This window comes from Ambystoma mexicanum, chromosome 14 (genome assembly GCF_040938575.1).
Source record: "Ambystoma mexicanum isolate Mex_15411 chromosome 14, UKY_AmexF1_1, whole genome shotgun sequence".
NCBI lineage: Eukaryota > Metazoa > Chordata > Amphibia > Caudata > Ambystomatidae > Ambystoma > Ambystoma mexicanum.
In genome coordinates, this window is record NC_090940.1 from 162785952 (window position 1) to 162812517 (window position 26566).

At 44.7% G+C, this 26566-nt stretch overlaps 1 protein-coding gene across 4 annotated transcripts in view; it reads left to right on the forward strand.

Moving 5' to 3' along the window:
- The window catches only part of MAPKBP1 (mitogen-activated protein kinase binding protein 1), a 787404-nt gene that overhangs the window by 434120 nt on the left and 326718 nt on the right, over positions 1–26566 (forward strand). For 3 of the 4 annotated variants that reach the window (XM_069638801.1, XM_069638804.1, XM_069638802.1), the window contains exons 9-10: positions 3901–3918; positions 12345–12505. In XM_069638801.1, the coding sequence (XP_069494902.1) occupies positions 3901–3918; positions 12345–12505 (179 nt within the window). The remainder of the gene's footprint in view (positions 1–3900; positions 3919–12344; positions 12506–26566) is intronic. The other variant, XM_069638803.1, reaches the window with a different exon arrangement.

Genomic DNA, 26566 nt, shown 5'->3' on the forward strand with positions numbered 1-26566 from the left:
GCACACAACGACTACGGACCATAAAACACCCCAAGCCCAGCCAACGGACCCACCGGGCTGAAGCTGCCAACAGCACATCACTGGTCTTTTGCACTTTTCCAGCTTATTCCCACTAATCCACCCCTCTCCTCCCCTTTTCAGAGCCGCCAGAGCGCTAGGGGACCACTTCGGTGGTGATAGTGCACGGTACAAATGTCCTTTAACATTAACATTCTTCCCTCCTATCTGGCACATTTCATAAAGCCTTCTTTGAGTTTGAGTATCCTTTAGCATGTCCTAAGTGTCTTTAGTCTTCTAGTAACTTTATAGTTTATCACCACACCTCCGTACCACGATATAGAAAACTTGTTTCAGCCCCAGAATATAGTAGTCGTGTCAACCATTGGAGTGGAGCTACACCCCCTAGAATAATGTAGACACCTGCAGGTTGATGGAGCCAGATAACTGTCCCTGTAAGGTGGGGCAGAGGACCCTTTTCGGCTTGAGGTGGGACACCTACCAGGGTACATGGCTTATCCATTCTTACCGCAGGGACGTGTGTGGGAGTTGGGAATTCCCCAATCCCCATCTCTACCCCATCTGCCCATTTGTTTGCCAAGAATACCACTATCTAGCACCCCATGACTATAGAGCACCACTCTAGCCATTGCCTTTTATCTCGTAACCTACAATGCAACTAGCCGTTATGGAGCAGCCAGCGGATAATCAGAGGGGGTAGTCATTCGAGGGAGAAGCTTCCATGTACAGCTACCCAAGCATAGCAGGCCTTTAAGCAACCCATCAGTTGGACAATTGGCACCGGAGACGTTCAAATGGCTCCACCCACTCAAGCAGAGCTGGCACCGCTACAATGGCAAGTCGGGCGAGGAATGCCCAGCTAGGAACTTTACACTTACCTTTGTGGGTGCGACAGAGCTGCACCTGTGTCAAACCGACATTATGCACCAGTCGGGAAGGACATTCACAAACTTGGACATTGACTTTTGCAGGCTTCAATTTGCTGAGACAGGCAGACCTGTTCGAAAAAGGGGGCATGGTTTAAAACACTTTTAAAAAAATCTCTGATACTTAAAACACCTCCCCTGGAACCAAGAAAAGCAGTGGTTTGCCCGAGAAACTAGCTGAGACGCAGGGCCAATGGTTTGGGAGAATAAAAGGGTGAGCAGGAAGTTGTGGTTTGTTCGGCTTGCTCAAGGGAGTAGCAGGAGGACTAAAAGACGGAGCGGCAAAGGATGGAGCTGAGGAGCATGGAGGAGATTAAGAGTGTGCAAGGTGAGCTATTTATTGGTGGGAGCAGTAGTGTATGTACGTGTGTGTATATGTGTAACATGCAAGAGAGTACGGAGTGATTTGATGGGGTAGTGCGAAGTGAAAGGGAGTGACTGGGAGATGGTGTGGGTGAAGAGGGGTAGTTGTGGTGGAGATGGAAGAGGTGGGGTGGAGATAGTGGAGGCACAGAAATCGGAGAGAGGAAGGCGAGACTGGAGTCGAAGGAAAGGGAGAGTGCTAGAAGGATAAAAACACTTGAAATTTAATATTTGGGAAATCTCAGAGCAGGGACCTTTAGATTGTTACTTGAGGGAGCTTGGGCAAATATGTTCATTTTTAGGTCATCTGAAGTCAGGCAGTTTGTGGATAGTAGGGGTTGCTGATCTCCAGTGACCACCCCGGGGTTCAGGGACAGCTTGTTAGGGAGGCAAGTGCTATCTCTAGATGAGGGAAAGAAAGGGACAGCTCTTGGAGGGGCACTTTTCTACAATCATAATCACCCTTGAACTATCTTCTAGAGTTAATTTGTTATTGAGGCCATCTGTCATAACATCTCATTACAGCATGGAGGTAACACTGAAGTCTTTCAGATCCATGCGTTTCGAACACACTGTCAGACTGCTGGATAATGGCAATCTTTACCGCAGATCAAGAACGTGAGCTCAGTTGATGGTATTCTCAGTGGTTACATCCCTTCTCTGGACTGTTCCTCCTTTTATGTAGTGTGACAAATCTGGACTATTTGTCCAGTCTCCCCAGTGGGTAGACACCTTTTGAGGTAATGGAGGTAAGCCCGCTAAGCAAGACCCTCTCTAGGGGTCTGGGAAAGTGGGACCTTGCTGGGAGTGACGCCCCCTCTTGGAACAAGGACTCCATTGCTGTAAGGAATCCCTGTCCAGAATACATTGTCTCCATAAAAGGGAATCAGAAAGACTGTTACTTCTGTTTGAAGACATTTCACTACTTGGTGAATTCCAATCTCTGACTTCAGGTAATGCTGGTTCCCGCCTGAACTCCAGTGAAAGGAGAACAGCGCCACTTTTGTTTGTCATGTACAAAAAATGAGGAACCTGGAATGGAGGAGAGGGAATCCTACACAGAAGCGAGCCTCTGAAGGGAGGATGTCATGGAGGGGCAGAGCCACGCCAGACCGTAGAGCCGTTGGTAGTGTGGAGAGCGAGCTGATCACTAGCAAGATGCTGGAAGCCTGGCGTCCTGAGCAGCTATGCAGTCGAGGGAGACGGTGATGGTAAAACGACCATCTTGCCTGGTGGCACAACCACACAGAAGCCATGATGGGCCTCGGACCTATTAACTTAGACCAGGCCATCCCCGATCTCTGCCTGAGAAGTGCATCTTCTGCTGGGCAGCAGAAGGGAAGCGAATGCTCCTGAAGAGGTAACGCCACTGAGGGGTGGACAGTTCTGTTTGAGGCTGGGAAAGCCACAAGGGTTATGGGCGTCCGGAAAATCCAAAACGGTACACACTCGACTGAGGCCCTGCAAAGTAAGCCGACCAGAGGACTTTGGGTTAGCCTGGAAGATACAAAACATAACGAGCAAGACTGTAGACAGGGAGTGCTCCAACCAAAGACATGAACATTATCAAGCAACCAGTCGGAAATGGTGGCATTGTCTATTTTCCTCCTGTAAAGAGAGGAACGTATTGGATATAAGCAACGACTTAAAATTAACCCGCAAAGGGGCTAGAAAACTGCATTCTGAGAAATTAATGAACTTTAAGTTTTTCTAAGTGCTAGGGCAAGATAGCAAATGGGACTTGGACTAAGGACTATTTCATTTGGAGATTTGACGAGCACCCTTACTTTAGTTTGACAGGTAGGGAATTCTCCCCATAGCGGTGGGGCAGGATAGGCATTTTTCTTTAAACACGTTTGAACATGTAACATCTTAGTCCGACTCCTTCTGGTTTGCTGCAGTAGGTGAGCATCACTTAGATCTCTGGAAAATAAGATTGGGTTAATCTTCAACGCCAAGAGTCCTGGCCATCTCTTCAAGATCAAATGGAATAATCTTAAGTCAGGTCTACACACCTGTTGCATCATTGATTAACAAATTAGGCCTCCTGAATTGTTCAGTTCTAATTTTGAATTAAAGGGTAATGGCGGTTTAAGTGGGGACACAGCTATGACATTGATATATGCCGCCATCAGTTGCTACCATGAAGTGGGATGGGAAACGGGTGGCTGCTGGATGATGTACTAGTCATTTAGCAGGACATTTGATTGGTTAAATGGGTAGAAGTAGGCAGTGAAACCCTGGGACGTTTTGACTTGGAAAGTTGCTCTGTTTTTAGAACCTTTGCAGCCGATACTCCCATCTCCTCCTCCAAGCTCCTCTGCTTGTTCCGAGATAAAGAACGTCTCAAGCTAACTTCTTAGAGGTGGTTTATACAAGACTTAACAAACCTGGTTTAAAGAATTTGTGGAAATGGTCTAAGCATAAAGGTGATTCACGTGAATATGAAATGCAAAGAATGATTTGCATGTTGGGGGGGGGGGGTGTCTGATACAACAGTAGTTCTGAACTGCTCATGCTTATGGTCAATCTAGCAGGGCACATCTCTTTTTTCGTGTGTAAAACCAATTTTCTTTCTGCTGTTTTCACACAGAATACAGACAGCTGTGCCGTAAGTTGGATTTTAAAAAGTTCTCCATATTTATCTGTTCATCAATGTCTGTGCTCCATGTCAGTTTCCATCTTGAAGCACGGGCATGACGACTTGCAATGTATTGTACATGTTGGGGTGGGGGAGGTTCACCATATACAGTTAACTTGTTTTTTAACTAATATTTTCCTTTAGATTTGTGTAGCAATTAAAGGGGAAAGATTTTAATACAAAAAAATGTATATTGCGCTTTCTTGTTTTGATTGCGGCCAAAAGATTTTCATTCTGGAAACGGAGCCCTATGCCCTTCTCTTTTCAAACTCATTTGAAAATCTCACTAACTTATAAATGAGCCATTTGATAGCCTTTACAATGCATGCAACAGTAGCAGATGAACTTTGACTGGTATTTGTATTTTGGTCGTTTGTTAAACCTAACTTTGACAGGCCCTTAAAATATTTCCAAACCTACTTTTCAAAGTCTATAGAGAATTCGAGCCCACTCATGTTCAATTAGAAGAGCAAGGCTAATCATTGAGATCCACACTTTAAAGAAACCCAACTTAATGAATGAACATGTTTTAACCAGTGTTTAGCAGCTGGGCATTTCTCTTGATGCATTCCATTACATGTTTTAACTTGTCTGTACTGTTGCAGAAGACTGGCCATAAGCAAAGAAATGTCACCCTGCTTACAAAAGAAGCCGATTGGTAACTGCCAAGTCATCTCCCCTATTCATAGTAACACAAGCAATGACTCCCTCCCACCTCCCTCCACCACCACCCTCCCCTCATTGTGCTTAATGTTCATCTGAATTTATACTACTCCCATCACCACCATAGTTGTCTTATGAATCAGAATCTTATCCTGGTCATGGCACATTATGCCCCTCCTTTAGGGTATCCAGACCATGGTGTGTGGGAGAGAGGATGGGGCAAAGCTGAACAGAAGTTGAAGCGGGTGTAGGATTCAAATGGAAAGACGCAATGTGATGATGGGGAGGATTATGGTAATACGAGTGCATGTGTAGTTGCTGATAATGAATCCAAAGAAATTGTCGGGAAAAGGAATAAAACCAGTATGCAAGACTGAGTATTTTCAGTGAGGTGCATCTTGGCCATCAAAGTACAGAGGGGTCTGGACTGATGTCTAGGCTTATCCTATGCACTTGGGAGACTCGCTAAAATTGGGATGCCTTGAGGGGCAAGTGTCAAAGTTGATTTGCATGTGGTTGATTATCGTTAATGGCATAGCCAAGCTAATCAAAGAAGGAATGCCACCAAAATAATGCAATTTAGTGTTCAGTGTGAGAAACCTGAGGCTTTCTCCCATGGTATTCCCTTGGACCCCAACCCTAGGGGTGGCCAAGTGAGAGGATCCCCTGGGAAAGGGACCCTTCGAGACTTTGGAAGGAGCAAGGTATCCCCGTTCCAATAAATTCCTACCCGACATCCCTCATTCATCATGGGATATTATCGCCAAAACCCATTCACCCACAATGCATCTGCCCTCTTCACCCTGACAAAAAACCCACATGGTTTTTCCATGATCCCTAAGAAAAACTACAGCTCCCGCAATCCCTTCATCCACTATAAAAACCCCGAGACCAGGAAGATTGCCTATGATATGCAACAGCCCTGTCTGACTAATAAGGCCAAGCAGGGTCAGGTGCTCAGTCACCATCAGTCACTATGCCTTTAGGAAATATGTGCAGTGCCATTACATGCCCCCCTTTTATACTACTAAGAAGAGGAGGAAAAAGGGAGCTATGAAGATTATCCAAAGGCGCCAATGCACTAGGGATTCAGATGGGCAGTCTCCATTTTGTCCCGATAATGAGGCCAGGCCTCCCGCCACAATCATTCCCACCTAAAACCTGTTAAGCCTCCCAGTCAGTATAAAAGGCAGAGCACACAGGCACACTGAGTGAGCTGGGGAGGCTGAAAGGACCGTGCTGTTCAGAGGAGCCAAGGAGAAGCTGCATAGACCCTGGGAAGGAACCCTGAGAAGGACCGGCTGCCAAGGTACTGGGTCTTTGAGTGCAGGAGAGGCTGTTAATCTTAAATGATATTTGTACCGCGCACTAGCACCACCGGAGTGGTCCTCTGGCGGCTCTGGAAAAAAAAGGGAGTGGTGGGGGAGTTAGTGGGGATCAGCTGGAGAAGTGCAAGAGAGCAGTGATGTGCTGTTGGCGGCCTCAGCCTGGAATTCCGTTGGCTGTGCTTGGGGTGTTATACTGTCGGAAGACAAGTCTATTTGTGATTTGTTATGCTGTTGCAGTGTAGTGACGTTTGTGTGGATTGTTGTGTTGTAGGTTTGTGGTTGTTTGGTTAGAATTTGAGGTGTATGCAAAGAGTGAAGTTGTTAGTGGGTTGGTTAATTGGCATTGCTGTCTGGAAGGGAGGTGCTAAATTTCTGTTTCTGATCCAGTGGGCTGTATGGGCGTCTGTGTCTACGTCCAGATCAGGTCTGTACGATACTCGCGGCCCCTTTCCCACATGGCATCCATTCACATGCATAACCTTGCCCAAGTTGGGCACACGCCGCCTACGTGACACCTGTTTGTATGCGGGGTGGACAGACGTTTGTGCGTCCCTTGCAGTCTAGCCTGGAAAGCCTTCCCAATCTTGTAGGAGGGCGACATTGGTAATCCCGGGATAACCCCCCCAACCCCCATGTGTTGGGACTGCTCGGCATTCATCATCTTATTTGGTTGCTCATTCATATTACTGCTCCCACATCCTCCCCCCCCCCCCCAGAACGCGGCAATGCAAACGCTTGCAATTACGTCCAGGGGCGGCATCTGCCTTCATTCACAGCTCTCTTCGGTCTATGCCCATGCCAATAGCTTAGTGTAGCAAGTGCTAACGTTCACCTGTAGTGTGTCAGAGCTGTGCTTCCAGGCAACCAGACCAGGGGCAACTGGAGCTATCTGACAGGACCCAAGCCAAGTCTCATCCCCTAGGTGTAACATTAAAACCCAGGCCTCTGAGGGGCAAATGGGATGACCCTGACCCCAGAAAAGCCCCATTGAAATCTCACTACTCCCAGAACCTGCAGAATGCCGTTTTGGGGAGCTGGAGCTGGCAAAGTGGGAGTAAAATGTAGACTGATGCATTGGGGACCTTAAGTCAGACATTTTTTTTTTTTTGGATTGAAGTTTTGTGCAAAGTGAGAGGATTCGAGCCTGACTGAGGGAGACCCATGTGTGAAGCGGAGGCGAGGGTCCGAGCCGACTGAGGGAGACCCATGAGAATTGAAGCAGGGTGGAACACGAGGCGCAGAACTTCTGTGGCAAAGGCGAACCCACTGGTGCAGAATGATTGATTGAGGGACCAGAGCGAAGGATTGAGAAACCCTGAAGTTCCCTGCAGGAGGTCATTGCCTCTGGAAAACCGGGAGAGAGCCAAATCCCAGACTAGAAGACTGCGTTGTTTCAAGACGCCAGCGACCCTCCCGGGTGAAACGAGTTGGTGAGGACAAACCTGTGGTGTTAACTTTGACTCCTGAATTGAAGCTGCAAAGTGAATGAACTCTGAAATGCATAATGGTCAAGATTAACGCTGGCAAAAGCGGTAAGTGAAAAGCTGAATGCATGAAGAGGAAGATTTCTTTGAACTTTTTTTATGGTAAAGCACTACCAAGAGACACTGGGGCAAATAAAACAAAAGGAGAGTGGAAGTGAGAAGTGGTCCTGTGGAGGTCCTTAGTAAAAACCTTGCACATTGGAAAGTCTTCAACATTGGTGAAGTGTCCAAGGGAGACCTAGAATGTGAAATAAATTGGGGGACCTGAACCCCTAACAAATGTTAAAGCTTGGGGAAGGCTAAACTTGCTGTGATTGCAAGTTCTGAGCCCAGCTGAGGGAGATCTACGTTGATTCAGGTTCTTTTTTTGCTTTGAGAGGACCGAGCCTGATGGAGGGAGATCTATGTGAACTTTGTATTGCACTGTGAAAGAACTTTGAACTGGAATACCAATGACTTTAATGTAAAAGGCCACGCAGGCCTCGACCCACGTTCAACTGCTTCTTGATAACCTGAGCCAGTTTGTCATCCTGCCTATGGGGGGGGTGCCTTATTCTGTGCTGTCCAACATGGGAAGGAGAGCTAACGCAGCCATCTTTGTTCTTGGTTATAACACTGACTTTTCTTTGCATACATATTCCCCTTTACACACTTTTTGTATAAGAGATGGGGCCGGCATTGCTCCAAAACATGTCTGGGGTTTATTGCACTTTGGCAACTGTGAAGAATCCTGTGATTTAGTCCCTGCTCCCCAAAGGGAGATCCTTTCCATGAAGCCAGGGAGGTGAGGCTGCTGCTACCTGATAATCCCCCTGGGGTTGGTAGTCGGCGACTAGGAAGAATATGGTTGACTCTTCTGAACTGTTATCTCTAGATACTGGGACGAGGAAGAAACTTTGAGCCAGGAAGAACCTTCAAGACCAGCTCACTGAACGGTCTAGTTCTTGGATGAGATGAGACTTAAAAATGGAAGAGGGACTAAGCACTGGGTCAGTCCCTCCCCAGAGACATTGCGAGTGAAGATACCATACGGCAGAAAGAAAAGCTGATGCTGCTGACAGGGATGGAGCCAGAGAAATGACGGCATCCCTACCTGCTCCAGAGAAAACAAACATTGAAGCAAGGCGAGTCTGGGACTCCTGGCACGGAAGAGCATCACCAGAGACGGTCAAGCAGGTACGTGCAGCGGGGCAAACAAATCACTTTGAGGAACCATTGGAAGACACGTAGAAGCCACAGACCAAGGTGAGAGCCCAGGAACCCATACAGGAGGTACGGGGCGGCCCAGGAACCTCAGAGGGGGGGGGGGGCAAGAGAAACCAATGTGAAGGGGTCTGGGACCCGAGAACGAACAACCAACGTGAAAGGTGTCTAGAACCTGAGAATGAGAAGCTGCGGTAAGTGGGTCAAGGACCCTCTAGTAGAGAACCGGTATAGCTGGCAGGGGAGGGTACCAGGGATACTGGCGGAAAGGCAGTTGGACAAATACCTGGTGAAGGACCCGACTGTGACTGAGTTCCTCAGATATTCATCTTCCTTGTTGCAGTACCTGGCAGGGGGGTATACCAGTTCTACCCAACTAACCCACTGGAGAAGGCTCATCAAGGGCCTGAGAAAGTACAGGGGAAGGGAGATCCCCTCCCCCCCCCCGCTTGTGACCTATACCTGTCCAGAAGGAGTCCTTCTTTTGGACCCAGTATAGAAGAGTCCAGTTTAGTTTGGTTCATAAGTGTAAGATCGAAGTAAGGTTTTGACACGCGAAGGTGGACTTTTTAGCTATGGACATTCTGAAAGTCTCTTCATTTTATCGAGACAGGGAACCCCCTCTTAGAGTTGGGAATAGGTAGGTTTTCTTCTTTTTGTTAATATGTCTTTGCCCAAAAGTGTGCCTCCTGCATCAGTCTCCTCCTCCACCTGTACACAATGCTAAAGTTCGTAGCCACCCCTTGCATCCCCATTGAAATTTTGAGGAGATATTCTGCAATACATTGTCTTGATTTGTAAGACAAACCTTTTTGTAACTTTTGCAATAGAAGAACAGATGAAATGAAAGCTAACAGTACACAACTTTTACTTGAATTAATTGCATACATAATTAAAAAAGCAAATCTGATCAAGTAATGGGTGCGTTGCTTCACAAAAGTATTAGCATGATATTGTGTTGAACCAAATGTTTTGGGATTACACAGTGTGGTATGACTTTGCACCAAAGAAGACTTCAAATGGTCTTGTTTTGTCAGATTTGCATCTGTGATTACCCACATGGGGGATGATTTGCTGCAAAGAGCACTAGTCAGCGGTGCCGCCTAGGTGTATCGGCGTGTAGTCTGAGTTGGACCCTTTTCTGCCTGATTATATTTTGTACCAGCCTAGGAGTTTGGGGTTTTAAGATGAGCAGAAACCCCATGTATTACCTGCTCTTCATGCATGTCATCACAATGTCACTTTATTACATTTTCATATTCTTGCTGGATGTTCACCCACTGGAAGCTCCGAGTTGAAGTTTTCAAACATCTTGCCCCCGGCCAAAGCTGAGCACTTGCATGATTTCAGCACTCCTAGCATGTTCTGCAAATATTGGAGATGAGAAAGAATGATGCTTGCCTGCTTTTTCCTGTTTTGCGATCCTTCACCCACCTATGTGCACATGTTACTCTTATTGTTTGTTTAGCAAAGTAGATTTCTTACCTTCACGTGTCCAATCCTATATTGCGAAACCCCTGTTTTCTGAGCCAGTTAATGTCTTATGATTACGAAGCTCCAGAGTTCAGATCACTCTTAAGATGAGTAATGGTTAAGCATGTGTGAGCCTGAAGATTGGTCATTACAACTCTGGATCCGGTTTCCATCACAGTGGAATTGCAAGGTTATTTCAAATAACTACAGGAGGTTAAGAGGTTGTTCAAGTACTCGAATCAAAAAGCTTGATTAGTGGTTAACTTATAGGACCCAGTTTAAGTGAGTCTGAGTGGGTAGCATACATGTTTTATTTAAAACTGTAGAAAACACTGTGGCAGAATGCTTATTCAATTAAATGAATGTCCAGATAATAGCAAACTAAATACGAAGTGTCTGGATTATATGGTGACTCAAAGTAAAAGGATCAATAGTGTGCCAAATGTTTGTCCTTAAAGTAAGGATTCAGGCCTGGGCTGACCCTCCTTTATGCCAAAGGATTTCTTCACCAGTGCCTAGTTTTGCAGTAGATTAACAACTATCCAAAGCTGTGGCAACCAAAATTCCAACAAAGGATCTCCAGTGTCCAAAAGAAACCTAGCTTTCTTTCAGTTTCTCCAATATGTGTCCTCTCCACCTGCTGTACCCATAGGAAGGGTGGCTTTCTACTCTGGCCATCTCTTGATCCTGCAAACTGTCCCGTACTGCAGTTCCATGTCTTTGGCATAGAGTTGTTTGAAAGGTTTGCCAGATGTTTGATTACTATAGCTTTTGCTGTACCGTTGCTCAGGGTGTTACTCACCAGGAGGTTTTGCTGGCCCTGGTGGGGTTTGCTGGAGAAGTGGTTACCTGCTCCTAAGTGTCCCCTCCTTTCTGCCATCACTTCTCAGGGCTTCCTCTCTTCTTCCTGTCTGAAACCTCCGCCCTCCCCCTTGGACTGATATGGTTCTTCGGGACCTCCCTGTCTTGGTCTGTCCTAGCCAACACTTCTTTAGCCTCTTCTCTTCCCCTGATTTCTCACCGTTCTTTCTCATTTTACACAATTCCCAGTTTCCCCCTTCTCCATATCAGCTGGTACCCCATGCTTCCTTCTTTAAGGCGTTACCCTTCACTCCCCACAAGCTGTGTAATTTTCTCTTTCTAAGTAATTTCTTACTTTCTCTTCCAAATTCATTCTTTTCTCACTCTGTTCCCCTGTAATCTCTCCCCCTAGATGCCTCCAAAGCTCTGTTCCACATTCTCTTCTACCTACCAAGTGGTACCTCTTGCTTTCCTCAACAAGCTAGTACCGTTCTGTTCTAGGGACTCCTGTGCTACACAGACTGATTCATCCATACTCTCCCACACTTCTCCAAGCTTTCCTCTCACCAGAGCTTTCTTCCCTGCAGTTTTGTCATTACCCTCTCCAGTGGCCCTTCTCTGGTCCAGGCTTCCCAGGGTCTGCTTTCCAATGGCCAGCTCTCACCAGGACAGTCTCCATTCTCTAGCCAAGCCCCTCTATTGAAGTCTCCCAGAAGATTCCTCCCCAAAGCTCATCCCAGGAAAACTGACACAGGCTGTTTTGGCTGGCTGCTTTGTTTTTGGTGGCTGCTCTGCCTCTGGGCTGGGTTTCGAAAATGCACACTGTACCAATGTTATAGGACTGGTGCTGTCTCGATTGGGCCATGTGACCCTGATCGGGTGGGAATTCAGCAGCTGGCATACAGCTATGTATAGGCTAGATGGGATTTAGAATTCTGTACTGGCCTCTGCTGCATGTGCCTCCCCCCCCCCCCTCTCCTTTGACCTCTCATGGGAATTCCAGCTTCCCTTTGAGTGTCTTTTTGTCCAGTGTGTCTTTTTGTCTATTTGTAAGCTCTCGCCTGAGGGAAGTGCTGGTTACAATGGTTTCGTCTGCCAAGTGTTAAAAGGGGCCCAATCTCTTTTTATCCATAGACCTGGTCTGCAGGGAGTTGCCTTTAACTTGGAGGGTGTTTGCTGGGCTCTGGGGCTCCCCATCAGGGTTTGTAATAGCACCCTGTGACGGGCATGCACCTCATCACAGCCGTCGTCCCAGTTCATAGTGTCTGAAAATTGTGATTTGTTTTCCAAAGACAACCATGTAATTTGTTTGCCCCAGCAAGTGATCCTTCTCTCACCTGCCTACGTTCAGATTCCGAGGTTCGATCTCCCTTTGTTTTGACCTTGTCTGTCATCCATAGGTGTGCAATTCCAATGCTTATCTCCAATTCTGTGTCCTATTTAGACCACAGTGGCAAACTGCATCTCAGTAAATCAGGACTACATCTTCTGTGGCTGTGCTGATGGCACAGTGCGCATCTTCAACCCATCCAACCTTCACTTTCTGACCACAATGCCAAAGCCCCACCAGCTTGGAATGGACATCGCGACAGTCACGGAGGCCAGGTATGATGAACATGAATTGACCATGCAAGGTGAGTGTTTGGAGCACTCCCCTCTATGAAGAGCACTATGGACATTCGGTTTTGTTTTTCCAGATTTTGGTGGCAGTGTTGTGCGTGTGTTTGTGTGTGTACCCTTACATCTTCACCCATTTAATGCCGATCACTACCTGCTCTCATTTCCTATCCTAGAATAAAGTGTATTCTATCTGCCGCCATCCAGTGCTGCTGTCATGCCCACATACCCCCAACGCTGCCTTTGTGTGCCTCGATGTGTGTTTTCAATGTTTCTTTTGATTTAGAAGAATTGAGCTCTTCCTGTTCCCCCATGCATCTTGTCGTAGATGATGCAGGATTTCCGAAAACTTTTTTTACTGACTGGGATCGAAGCAAAGAACACTCTTCGAGTAGTGAATACTTTTCACTCTTGTGAATACCAATGTCTCGTTAAGGCACCAAAAGTCGAATTTGTTTTATACATAACTAAGCATTCGGTACCATATTGTATTGAACATCTAATGCCTGTGAACTGCAATGTATTTAATGTATTATCTTGAGCACCCGTGTGATGCCTTGTACCACTTTGGAGAACTGGTATTTGCTGCAATGAGAGCAGATGAACCTGGTCCCCTTCTAGGGAAGCTGATGGACTTCCCAGTGGTTTGTCTGATGAGAACAAACCACTCCTCGCTCTGACTGTGCATGTGTTATTTTTCTGGGCTAGTCCCATCATCCATAACTAGGCAGTCAAAGGTGTCCGTGCGCACAAGTTGCGATGGAGGGTGATCCTCAGTTTAAAACCCAGTCTTTCATAGTGACGAAATGCTGTTCTTTAATTTAAATATTCCCAGCTCTTCAGATCAATTGATTTTAATAAATAACCCCACATGGAATTGGCAATGCTTGAGCAAATGCAGTCCCTGGCTAATGGTGCACTCCGTGTGATTCCTGGTTCAAGCCCTTTTGATTCCCCCCCTCCTGTGCGCTCTTGCCTCTCTACTTCTCTATTGATCCTCCAGCAGACCAGTGACTAACCCATCCCGGCCTGTTCTGTCCTTTTGCCTCTGGTACATGTAGAGCGTAGGTTGGAATAAATCTGCCCCTTACTGGAAAAATGGAATTTGATGTATGTGTGTGTATGTAAGAAGACAGGAGCTCCCTTTATCCCCAGGCATGTTGGGTGGGTAGTAGTCATCCAGCCCTTCCACCCCACAGCTGTGCGATTTGGGTTCAATAGATACTGTGTTAATGGCTGTCACTATTCAAATTGCACACGCGCTGTGCATTAGTTCACGTTCCCTTTCCATTCATGCTTTGGCAGAAGCACGGTGATTGTTATCTGCGCCTTTCTAAATGGTCTCCATTTGCATCTCTTTTGTTCTCGCTCATTTACTTCAATCTCGGAGAGGGGGTGTTCATGTTTTACAAATAGGCTTTTCTGGAAATCCCTTCTGCCAAACCCAACTTTGCAAACAAAAACTGATTGATACAAAATATTGTGGTGCTTTTGAAGAAGAATGCTAATGTCTTTTTCCACTTTATTCTGTTAGTATGTGCATTGTGTTGGCTATTAATCAGGCTATGCTGCGAATTCTTTATCACGAATAACAGTAAAGGAATTTAGTTGACATTCAATCTTCTGATATGAGCATGGATGCTCACAGGGTTTAACACGTTATCCACACCAGTAGCTATGGGGCGAAGTCCGTTGTTTCTTATGTTTGGCAATGTTTAGGTTTCTAAGACCCAGTCACTGTTGGAGTGCATTTGGACCATTTCGTGTTCAGAAGAAACATTTTTTTTTTTAAAGTGGGCCTTTTGTTTAGATTTCATTTTTGTCTTCTACAGCGGCAACATGTTTCCTTGCCGCTATTCCTAGCCATTTTGGTAAAAGTAAATGTTGGTTTGTAGCACTTGAATGACGACCTGGAAATTTGAGGGGTAGAGATAGGAGCCCCGTCTGTAGAGAAGTGATCAAAAGCAAGCAAGTGGCTGTGGGTTGGACATCAGTCTGTCCAGTGAATGCTGTTTTAAAAGGGCTTATCCGAAAAACAGATCACTTCTAGAGTATCCTAGGCTGCTGCCTTTAGACTGGAGTTGGAGGAACCTGGCCCTTAATAGATTCCTAAAGTCGGTGTGTTGTCATTGTTGCACAGTTTGTACACTATTAGTGCAATGTTTGCATTTACCCTGGACATTGTTTGCAGTAGACCCGGTGCAAAGGACATTGACTTTTGTCCTGTATTCGACCAGTAGCCCCAACAATAATTCTAAAGCAGGGTTCAATGCTCTTCTTTCGTTTCAGTGCTAGTGGATTTGGCAGTTATTGTGGCCTGTCGGTTCAGACATGCCATGAGGGATGTGCTGGGATCGACTCAGTGATGCTTGCAAGACTGGAATATGTTTCAGAGCCAACACTGTGCACAATTAGTGCACTTTAGCACTGTCTGGAAGGGAAGGTTTGTGAAGTGAAATGACACTTTCGTTCTTCAGTGCATCTGAGATGGGATGATCCTAGGGTTCTGGACAAAGTGAATATTGGCATCTTATCCTAAGTTACAACTAGCAACTGCATTCGACCCACTGAGGCAGAGTTAAAAAGCAAGAGTGACTACAGTGTTCATTGATGCATGCCCAAGCACACCCAAACTTGAGTAGTCTTTAGACTTAGTTCAGATTAGTTGGATGGTATGATGATTCACTTTGGGATCTTGCCTGAGACTGCCTTTCACCAGGAAAGCCGGCTTAGCATTTTGACGTGATGTAACATGTTGCACCCTGCAGGAAATTCAAAATAGCAGTACTGCCAGATGGGGTTCATCGCTGGTAAGAATTCAAACTTCTTTGACATTTTCTAGGCCAGTCTGGTCCTCAATGGTCTAAAACCTCGTTGGAAATGTAATTGCCCTCTGAAGATGTTTGTTTGGTACTGCGGACATAGGGTGCTAGCTGATTAACCTCCACTAGGCGGACTTGTATTGCTTGTTGAGGCATGATCATTGGATGTTTTCTACATTTGCCCATTATCCTGAAGAATGAACCTGCTCAGGCGCTCTGTCAGACTGTTGTCAAGTATTCACTGTTTATTCTGGAGGGAGCTCAGGGATTTTATTTTTTGTGGTTTTGCAACATTGTTTTGAGTGGGCATGAGGTAATATTCTGATCAGTAGAATTGTGCATGCTGGGGAGTTGCAAAAACATCACATACTTGCAAAAGTTTAATCAATCCTGGCTTTGGGAATTGACAAACTGTGACAGGTTAAATCTCAGGTTGACTTGTGCATTGAGGAGAACACATGGGCGATTTATTATGAAAAAAAACTTAGTCCAAACTAAGTGACGATTTGTCTGTTAATTTTCGAAGTGTAACACCTAGTGATATTTTAATACCACACTGACTATAAAAGATGTTATGTTGATTCATACCACGCACCACTTCTACCCAAGGGCAGTCTCCAGGCGCTCGCGTGGCTCTGCAAGAAAGAGGATGGGTTGGTTAGTGAGGCAAGCGTGATAGGATAGGTCCAGAACCAGGAGAATACTGTTGTGTGTGTTTTGGCTTGCAGATGGTTGGTTGCGTGCACTGGCTTATTGTATCTGTACTGGTAAGGTTCAATGCCTGGGATGTTTCAATGTGACTGTTATGTAGGAATGCCTGTGTGTTTTATGTGTAGATTGGATGGTATTCCAGCTCGTGCGCACTGTCTTGTTGTATCCGTATGGGTGAGGTCCAGTGTGCAAGTTTGTTTTTGTAAGCTTGTGTTGGGTGTGTTGCTGTATAGGTTGGCTAGCCCAATGGGCGTGCATAGTGTTTGGTGTGTTGTAGGAAGCAGGAGTGGAGTGGTTCGTACATTGGCTAATCTTTCTATGTCCCTATTCTGCACAATTCTATATAGTTATATTTATGGTTAGTTTTTGTGATGCGTGGCTAATCTTCACAAATCTAAATGAGACGTATGGGTGGCCCTTGCAATTGCTAAATGCAGACTGTAGCTACAGGACACAATTGGGCTAACGGCAGAGAATTGATACCTGGCACAGTTAGGCTAAAGGCAGAATTTGGCTAGCTGGTGCAACTGGGCTCACTGCATATAGGCATATTATATTAATAGAGGTGAGGTTTTACACAAATAAGCTAAGTGCTAGATATGGCTGGCTAACACAAATGGGCTATAAGTGAGTTCAGGCTACCCCACACAATTCGGATAAATGCAAAATATGGATACCTTGGACCGGAGGCTATATTTATAATATGTTATAAGAGTGGTAGGGTTGTAATGCGGTGCAGTAATGGCTGTACTTCCTGCCCACACCATACTTACCTCAGTTGCTGCTGTTTGGAGGCGGCAGGCTTACCAGGCAAACGTGGACTGTAGACTCTTCTTCTGGAGCTACCCTTCGCCAGTGGGTCTACCCTGGGTGACTGACCTAAGATCGCAGCAGGCCCAATCACACGCCAGAGGGCTGGATAGGAGGTGGGAGGGAGGAGGGGGGCGCAGGGCCACGAAGTTGGATCGGTAGTGGGGGAGGGAATGGAAATATAGACCTGCAGAGTGCAGGTCTACACAAAATAAAGTATTAATGGAGTGATAAATCTCTGAATTGTACCGGAAATCATTTGTAAAAGCAAGCAGTCTAAGGCTCCAGACCCTGACCACTTGGCACCCATAACTATAAAGAATGATCCCGACCTATGGTCAAAAATTCTCTTCAGTTTTATTTAGGAAATTCTATGAACCAACATAGTCTCATTGACATGGCATTTGTCATACATTATAACTATTTTCAAAAAGTATGACCGAACGAATTTTGTGAATTAACACCCAATATTCATTCTAGATGCAAGCAATATTTTTGCATCATTTTTGCTGAAAGGATTGGATACGTGGGTTGACAAATGATATACTGAGTAAATTCCAGGTGGGTTTTCGAGGAGGAAAAAAAGAACTAGGTACTACCCTACCATCATAGCACACATTCAGCCCACAGTAAGAAATGGCACCAACGGTACAGTTTAAATGGGCATGTCAAATGCCTTTTGATCATGTTATCTGACAGCTTTGGCTCAAATTGCTCACCTGGAGAATTCCCAAATCTTTGTTTAACTTATTATCCTTATTGCAACAAAACACTTGTGTAAGGATTAGGATGTAAAAGGACTGTTTGCTACCAAGACTCATACAGACCTTTACCAGGTTATGCAGGGCTGTGTCCTTGCCTTGCTACTTTTTTAATTTCAATATTGATAACCTATGGGACATCGCAAATGCTTTCTCAATTAAATTGGAGGCTACAAGATCAAACTGGTTATCATTTGCAGATGACGTTATTTTTTGACTTGACTCTGATTGGCCTGCAAAGGAAATTAACTAAATGTTCTAATTATACAATAGATGTTGGTAAATGGGGCTAAATCTAAGATTGTATATACAAATCAAGGAAAGCCTAAAACGATGTGCTGGTCAGGAGGAGATTCAAAATTGGAAAGAGTCTGGTCTACCAAATATTTGTGTTTTATCATATCCAATAGTGATTTGGTAGTTACCATCGAGGAGTGTTGGAGGGAAAGGAAGCATCGTCTTATAGCCCAACATTCGGCTTAGCCCTTTTTATACCGAATTGTCTCATCAGACACGAGTTGGGGCTCTTTTCTCTCGAAACAATTGTACTGTGGAAGAAATTGTGTATATATTCCAAAATTGTTGCTCCCCCAGCTAAATCTTTATACATAGTCCTTGATCTAGCACTACTAGATGGGACTATCTTATCTCTTAATAATTTTAACAGAAATATGTGTAAAATTTTTATACACTAGGCTCTTACAAGGATGAGTTGATTAGTAACCCAAATAAAACAAGGAAATTAACTTGGATTTAGACCGAGGTGGTTGGGTGTGTGGGGGGGGGGGTGTTGATCAATTAGGTCATTATTCCATGTATTCAGAGTACTCAATCAGAAACAGAACGGGTTTGTCTAAATACATTCATCTTTTCCCATGTAACAAAGCTTGCAATATTTATATGGGTTTAAATTGAGCCAGCTCCCGACTCTGGAAAGCAACAGACCTAGATTAGGTGTGGATGGAGTAGTCTGACTTGTAGACTATGCAGGAAGTCTGATATCTAGTACTGTACTGCGAAGAATATGGGATCATCAGTTCTACCTAGTATACAAAATGGGTATATTGTAGGTATAAATATTATTTTGATCAAGCTAGTGAGTCGCTTTGGACACCACTGATGGAAAGGAGTAGTGTTGCAATGCTGTTGGCACTTAATAGATTTTAACTTAATCTTTTTGACTTGATGAAGAGCCGAATCCATTGATGCATTTTAATTATACCCTTGACAAATTAACCTTTGGCTGTGGGAAGTAAGCAATGTTGTATTGTTGGATTCATATCGACTCTTGGGATATATTGCGAAGGTGATCGTTTTTGTTTTTAACATAGTAATCACTGTTCTACTGTTTTATTGCTTTATACTTATGATGCAACTTAATTTTGTGTCGGGTTTAATAATATAAATCAAATCACAAATAAAATATACACTTTAATTAAACACACCTTGTACAATAATAACTAACTAGAAAAACAAAAATAAAATTCACCCCTGAAGAAAGAACACAGAAAAAGCAAAGCTAGTAGATGCAGCACTCTGGGTAATGAATCAGGAGTGAAAGGCGAGCAAAAGCAACAATGTTCTTGAAAAAGGATATGTACTTGTGAGCAAAAGGGTTCAAATTGACCTAACCAGTCTCTAGGGCCTATAAACGAACCAAGGGGGCAGCTTCTTTGCAGTTCCTGGTGGTTCGGCAGCACTAAATCATACTACTTGGCACTGTGCGAAGATCGTGACCGCGCAAAAGGCAGTAACGGTGGGTACTGCTGGTTCAGATGTGTTGAACAGTTCTTGAAACATGCTCTGTAGTTTAACGACGAAAAACACTAGAATCCCAACTAGCGCTCTGGGTGCTTTGATTTCAACTCCAGGGACTCTGGGTCAAGGTAGGGCCTTTTCTCGTGCTCCCAAACATGGGGGAAGCTGCCATACAACTGCAGAGATCATTCAACTATTGGGTCCTGGGTACCCCTGTGACTGGCAGCCAGGTCCTGTTCCAGCAGCAGATGCCCCCAATGGTCCCTGGGGATGGTTGGGGGGGGGGGGGGAGCTTGCTTTTGCCTTGGAACCCGTTCTTCACTTTATACCTGGTGGACTTTAGAAAGGACTGCTCACTCAGCAAGGTCCAGCGAAATCTTCTCCAGGGATGATTCAAGTATGCTTCAAGAGGATTCCCCAGATGATTCAAAGGAATGGTGGGGGACCCCTTCTTTTATAGGTAAAAGTCCCCAGATGATTGGACTAAAGCTAGCTTGCTTTCGGGGGTCCAATCCCTGCTCTTGAAATATGGCCTTTTCCCATATGTCACCCAAAGTGCTTTGCTCCAGAGAAAGTGGAGGTCATAGTAAAGAGGCAGAGAGGAACAAGATGGCAGAACCCTCCTGAAACTGTTCAGATTCCTTTCTGACTACACTAGCACACCCCCTTTCCTTCTCAATAGGATCCTAAGACCTTTAGAAATGCAGCCCCCTATTGTGTGACACCTGTCCCGCTGTGAATGGGTGTGCCTCTTGGTTTCTGTTGCCAGACCAGCATCCTGTGGAGAGGCTGCCCTGGGGGAAAGGTTGGTACCTGCCTTTACAAAGCAACAAAGAGGACCAATCCCCTAAAGCTACAGTTCTCAGTGGACAGGGGTGGGATTTGTCTGGGAGGAATACACGCAATCCTTCCACAGCTTAACTCAGACCACAGGGCTGACGCGTGCAAAGTCAATTTAATGTGGCTGGGATAACAGACATGTGGGCCACCATACCCCAACTCGGGTATATCTTATATTTACAGTTTATTATGCCACCAGGACAGGATCTCCAGAGTTTTGCAGTTTTTGGAACAGTGGTTCATATTTTAAATGCAGCCCCTGCGCTGCAAAGACTTGGCTGTCACTGCAACTGTCAGTAGGGCCTCCTGTGACCTCTGAACCAGCACTGTGCCACTGGTAGAGCATAACCACTGTAAATTGAGCATTACCACTGCAAGTTGAGTTTACACAGCAGGTGTGTGGGCCCTTTAATCAACTGGAGCATTTATAAAGTGCAACAGTCACTGACTGCATCATGGCACTGTATTGATGCAGAGGAAGAGATAAACCCCTTTAGGCAAATAAGTGAGTTTTTAGGCTATGGTTGAAAAGGCCAAAGTCTAGAGTATGACTAAGGTAAAGGCAGAGCATTCCAGAGTGTTGGGCCAGCAATAGAGACCCTTCCTTCAATCCGCTGACGGTGGTAGGGGAGGTACCTCCAATAACACTGCATCAGCACAGCGAAGTGAGCGCTGTGAGCAGTATAACAAAATCTTCTCCTGTACAGGTTCACAGCGTTTCGCATTTAGCGCCCAATGAATAATGCCTTTAAAGTGAATCCGGGCTGGCACAGGCAGCCAGTGTAGATCACGCTGTGCTGTGGAGACATGGTGACCATAGGGAATGCTTTTTACCAGACTACCAACCTGTAGACGGTATAGTAGATAAGCTGGCTCAGATAAAAGGACCGCATTACATTTACTTTATCAGTGATATCTCTTGAGTGTTTTCCTGTCATCTATCCCCTCATTGTCTGGCAAGCAAGTTGTTTCAAAGGAGTAGCCAACTGCAGAAGTGGGATCGACAGCCCATCTGCCATATTAACAGGCAGTCATGCATCAAGCTCTGTGCTGATAGTCTGTTATCATGGCCCTTAGCTCTGCTGCAGAGAGTAAGTCGGGATGGCTCAGCAGGAGAAGACCTGCACCTTTGTGGGGTGAGGGTCTCCACAACCCTTGTAGGGCATCTTCTGTATGGCTGGGTCATGGAGTGATCCCTGCTCCGGTTTCCCATATCCCACCCTTGGAGAGGCAACGAAATCTATATCTCCTCCTCAATGAGAAAGTACACTTAATTCTGTTACAAAAAAGTACTCCGAACTTGAAGATGCACAAGAATACAGGCTACATTAGCTTAACTGTCTATATGCTGCTCTGTAAATGCCCCTCCTACTGCCTCAGTTTCGTGCATCTACTTAAAATGTAGGACAAAATATCAAACATTTTTGACGGAAGTAACTGCCAGTCTCCAGAGACAGGAAAAATCATAACGTGTGGTTGACGGTGTCGCTTTTATCCCCTCCCTGCCTTGGGGCAGGATCACCTCATTCATGGGGTCGATCTGAAGAGGTTCCAGCTGGGAGTTTCCCATCTTGTGAGGTGAAGCACCATATCGTAATAACTTTGGGTGAGGAAGATGGACGAGGAGGTAGCGTGGGCCAGCCTATGTTGTAAGGCTTCTATCAACTTTGACACCCAGATCTTTTCTTTTCCCCTCCCTACCTAATGAACTGAGAAATAATATTTCTCCCGGTCTCTCTGCCATCGAATTCTGGATGGCATCTCACTCCTGCTCAACTCTACCAAAACTGAATTTCTTTACTTCCCAGCCAAACAAGCGATCTCTCTCTCTCTCTCCCTCCTATTTATTTTCTTCTCTCATGACTACTTTCCTTACTCTGGATCTGCTTGCAACCTTGGTGTTGCCTGCGACCCTCTTCACAAAACCTTTCTCCAAAACTGCCACCGCTGCCAGACTAAACCTCCTCAATATCAGATAAATTCACCGTTTCCTTCCTTTCAACACTGCCAAGCATTTCTTCACCTCGCTGACTACTGTGCCAGTCTCCTATATGGCCTTTCAAACTATTCTTTCTCACCACTTGACAAAGTCCTCAACTTCGCTGTCTGCACGCTTGCTCGTTTTACCTGTACATCCCCAGCTCAGTGATCGATTGGCTGGCTACCTATGAAACTAAGCGCTAAATACAAACGTCTCCTCATCTTCAAAAACCTACAGGGTCTAGCCCAGTCTTACCTAGATCCACCTCTCCCCCCTACCCCCGATCATCCTCTGCCTATCTCCTTGCCACTACTTGAGCCCGCTGCACCCCCTCTCGTTTCTGCTCCCTCCATCTCTTTGCTCCCCTACTCTGGAATGATCTTCCTCTCCCCCTTCTTACTACTTGTTCACTACCACTATTTAAATCTAACCTCTAAACCCTTCTCTCTCAGGAAACCGATTCCTAACATTTCTGCTACTACATAGAGGTTTAAAGTGATTATGCGATGCGACAATATGGTTCTTTGTCCACAAATTGAAAATGTGACTATTAAGGATCCAAACAGGGACTATCTTTATTCTGCAACTGTGCGGGGAAGTCATGAAAGGGAGGGTATAGTGCTCAGTTTGTGGAAAGGTTACAAGGGAGGTTCTTTAACCCATATTGCATGACATGAGAACATGGCATCTCATTTAGAACTAATGGATGTGAGAACATGTGGGTAAACCATCACCCAGTGGAAGAAATTCTATTGTATGGACTATCTTTCTTTAGGAGTAAGGACGTACAAAGTGTGATACTCGGCCTCATTGTTTGCCTGATGCAAATCCGATGGTAATATTGTAATTACATTATCTTTATCGAGGAACACAGATTTGGAATTAGTAGGGACAATGGCCCCCTTTTTAATGCTTTAATGCCAACCCTTGGTGATTAGGACTGCAATTTTGAGCAGAAAAATCAATGCTATAAAATCTTATCTTTGGCACCATCAACAATGTGTCATCAGTACATGGATAACGAAGATGAATTAACATGCATATTCAATAAACTTACAGCAGAGTTTAACCATAATTTGAGTATCATTGTATACTCCAGGTTGTCAGAATGAATTATGCGATTTAATTGCCAATAGCACCCTGGCTGGGGCAGCCAGCCTGCCAATCAGGTGGCTAGGAACGCAGGCTTGAACCAGTGGTGAAAGCCTGCGTTCCATGCTGCCTGACAGCTTGCTCCAACCGCTAAATGTAACAAGGGGAGAAACAGATTACCCCACTCTCCGCCTATAGATATAGGGTTGGATGATATTCTCTATTGTACAATACAGGACAACATTTTCTCCTAGATTCCGTCTACATGTCAATTGTCACATGACATACCAGAACACAATTAACATTGCGGATGAACCACTCTCCACTATTTACTTATCAAAAAACAGTTTTAAATCCGTATCACAAAGTACATATTTATATATACATAAAAACAAGAAAAAATTATTCACAATTTTCAAAACACAAAACAGTTGTCTGTGATGGGGTTCTTTGTCGTCAACACAACAAACTACATTAGGTTGTAGCAGTTAGATGTTAGACTTCAGTTCTCTAGTCTTATACACTAGCAGACATGTTTCAGCACTTGGGTAAAGTTGGGCACTATCTCTAGTGCTTGTCAAACCCTTAATTTATGGCCTTCTTCAGGACAGGTAAATTTCTTCAGTATAGTTTTAATACTTTTGTATACCCCATATACAAGTATGCATAAATATTCAATATAGGCGTGAGTGCACCCCGGCTCAATTGTAGCCTGTGCTGCTTTTAATTTCAAGAAATTGTTGTTCAACAGTAACCAGGCAATTTCTTATCTTGATTTGGATGGATCGTTCCACCCACAATTAGATTTCTTTTAACATTTATGTCTGGTAAAGACCTCCAGTTATCTCCAAGAGTGTCTAGCGCTAACCTTTTAGGGGCACTTAACAGCTTCTTTATGGTGTGCCCCTCTAAACGTCTGTCGGCTTGTTTAGTCACACACTAGGGTTTGCATATTGGAGATTTTCACCAGCTCTTTAGTTTTGTTGACGCGCTGACATCTTCCCCCCCCGACCTCCGACCCTTTTTTTTGTTTTGACACCTCCTTCCCATCCACTACTTAATTTTGTGGCGAGTGCCTCACGGCTCCCACTGACCACCGTAGAGAGCCCTGCCTTCCCTTTCCATGGTGGCCATCTTGCAAAGTATTTTCCTTCGTTCAGCGGAGTGCACGCAGCGTCTGAACAAAAGAGAATAATAAAAAATTAGAAATGTTTTTTACCACCCCGCGTTACTGCTTTGTCAACCTGGGGTGTTAATATCCTTTCTCGGCCTAATAACTTGGGCTGCCAGGACGTTACACTCTTGCCCCCTGTTCCAGCCCTTGGAAGGGGGGATTAACACCATAGTAACAGAATAGATACGTTTTGTGCCTCATCACAAAACTCACAGCTGAGTCTAATTTTCAATCATGCTTTTTTGTACACTTCAAGCTGTTGCCAGCACCAATGAAGTTCTATCCGATTTCATGAATTTAAAAAGAGAAAAGCCACTGCGCATGTACATGGAGTGCGTGCGTGTTTTTCTTGTAACACATTTATGAATAAGCCATTTGCTTTGATAGAAGGGAAGCACGTTAGTACGGATCGTTTAACTTTGACACACCCAGTTGGTCTATGAGAAGCAATGCCTTCTCATGAACCAACTGCTGACTTTGGAAGCAATACAAAAAGGACATAAACATTGTAGAAATGGATGTTGTATGGTAACGACCTATGACTTCGGGCGTATTGCAGCCAACGTCGTAGCATATAAAAAATGCAGATACATGGCGCCCGGTTTGTTACACATGTGTTACCCAAAAGGGAGCAGGGAACTAACGAACCTCTGCAAAGGTAAGCTTGAACTACCAATACTATGGGGAAATAACTTTTCTGAGTCTTTTTGACATAAGCTAGAGAACAAACAGGATGTCAATTACAATTTTGCCTGTTTCTTATTGACTGCAAAAGCATATTCACTTGCGGCATCACTTGAGGCTACTGCATCAGATTTGTAAACCACTTGGAAGAACTTCACCTGGGTATGTCTAACAAGACCTTCATTTTGAAGCAGTGACAAAAATCATCAGTGTGATGTGCACATTTCGAATATATTTGTCCTTTTGTATTTTTGTTGCTGTTGTATAGTGACACCAATCAGGAAAAAGATGTCAGTGGATACGGGTAACTAAAATCAAGTGTGAGATTAATTGCACAGCTTTGAGTGAGGGGGGTCATTAGGAAATATTAAAGGTTGGTTTCTGAATCACCTAATTTTTGAGAATGGTGCCGGATTGTCAGGGTGAAGGTGGTTGGTGTACCTCTTCTGAACATAAATTCAACGACACTGTGGCATGTATAATAGACCAATAGTGGCTAATTTATGTGAGCACTTTTCACTGTAAATGATAGGTTGTCAATCCCAGTGGGACACTCCACTTTAAGAGATCACACCATGTTGACATGCACTGTACACAAATTAAAGAAGAAAATATTTTCATGAACAAGATCTGTTTTAGTGATTCTTCATTCCGAAATTGTAAAATACAGATCCATCCTAATTTTCGTTGTGCTGACTGTTACCTGCTTTTTCTTCCCTCTTCCCCCCCCCCCCGCCCATTATTTTTTTTTCTCTTCAATTTTGATGTCCGTTTGGACAATCTACATGTTTATCACATTATGTGTATGTACACATGTGATTTGAATGGGCAAATCATCTCATTTAAATATGTGGATTGACAAATTGGATTACAATTGTGGAAATTGTTTGATATGTGCAACATTCGACATTATGGATACTTGTTGATATGACGATTCATTTGTGTTTTTATATTATGTTGTCAAGCATTTGGTGTCCGTTTGGTCATTAACTTTTCAGATTGAGCTCAAGATTTTAGGAAGGTTTTGGGCGCAGACGGCTTGGGTCCACCACTAACTACTTCTGCTACTACTTCACCCTCCTGCCTCTCTACTGGCTAAGCCAAGCCTACTGAACTTTACCATCACCCCGTCACCCTCAAACTAGCACTTCCTCCACCTTCTTATATTTCACTCTATTCTCCTCGTCCCCGCTTCCTGTTTCCACCCCCCCCCCCACAGCCCCCAACATAACCTGGCCTTAAATGTACTCACCCTGCTCTGTATTCAGGAGTTTAATGTCTCTAAGCATTGTACCCCATAAATGCTTTCATTCTCCTTGTGATGCCTATAAATAAAAATAGTTTATTCTGTCTGGTTAACCTGTTCAATGTTGGATTATATAAATCATGACCAGGCTGTATGTAGTGCTGTCATTT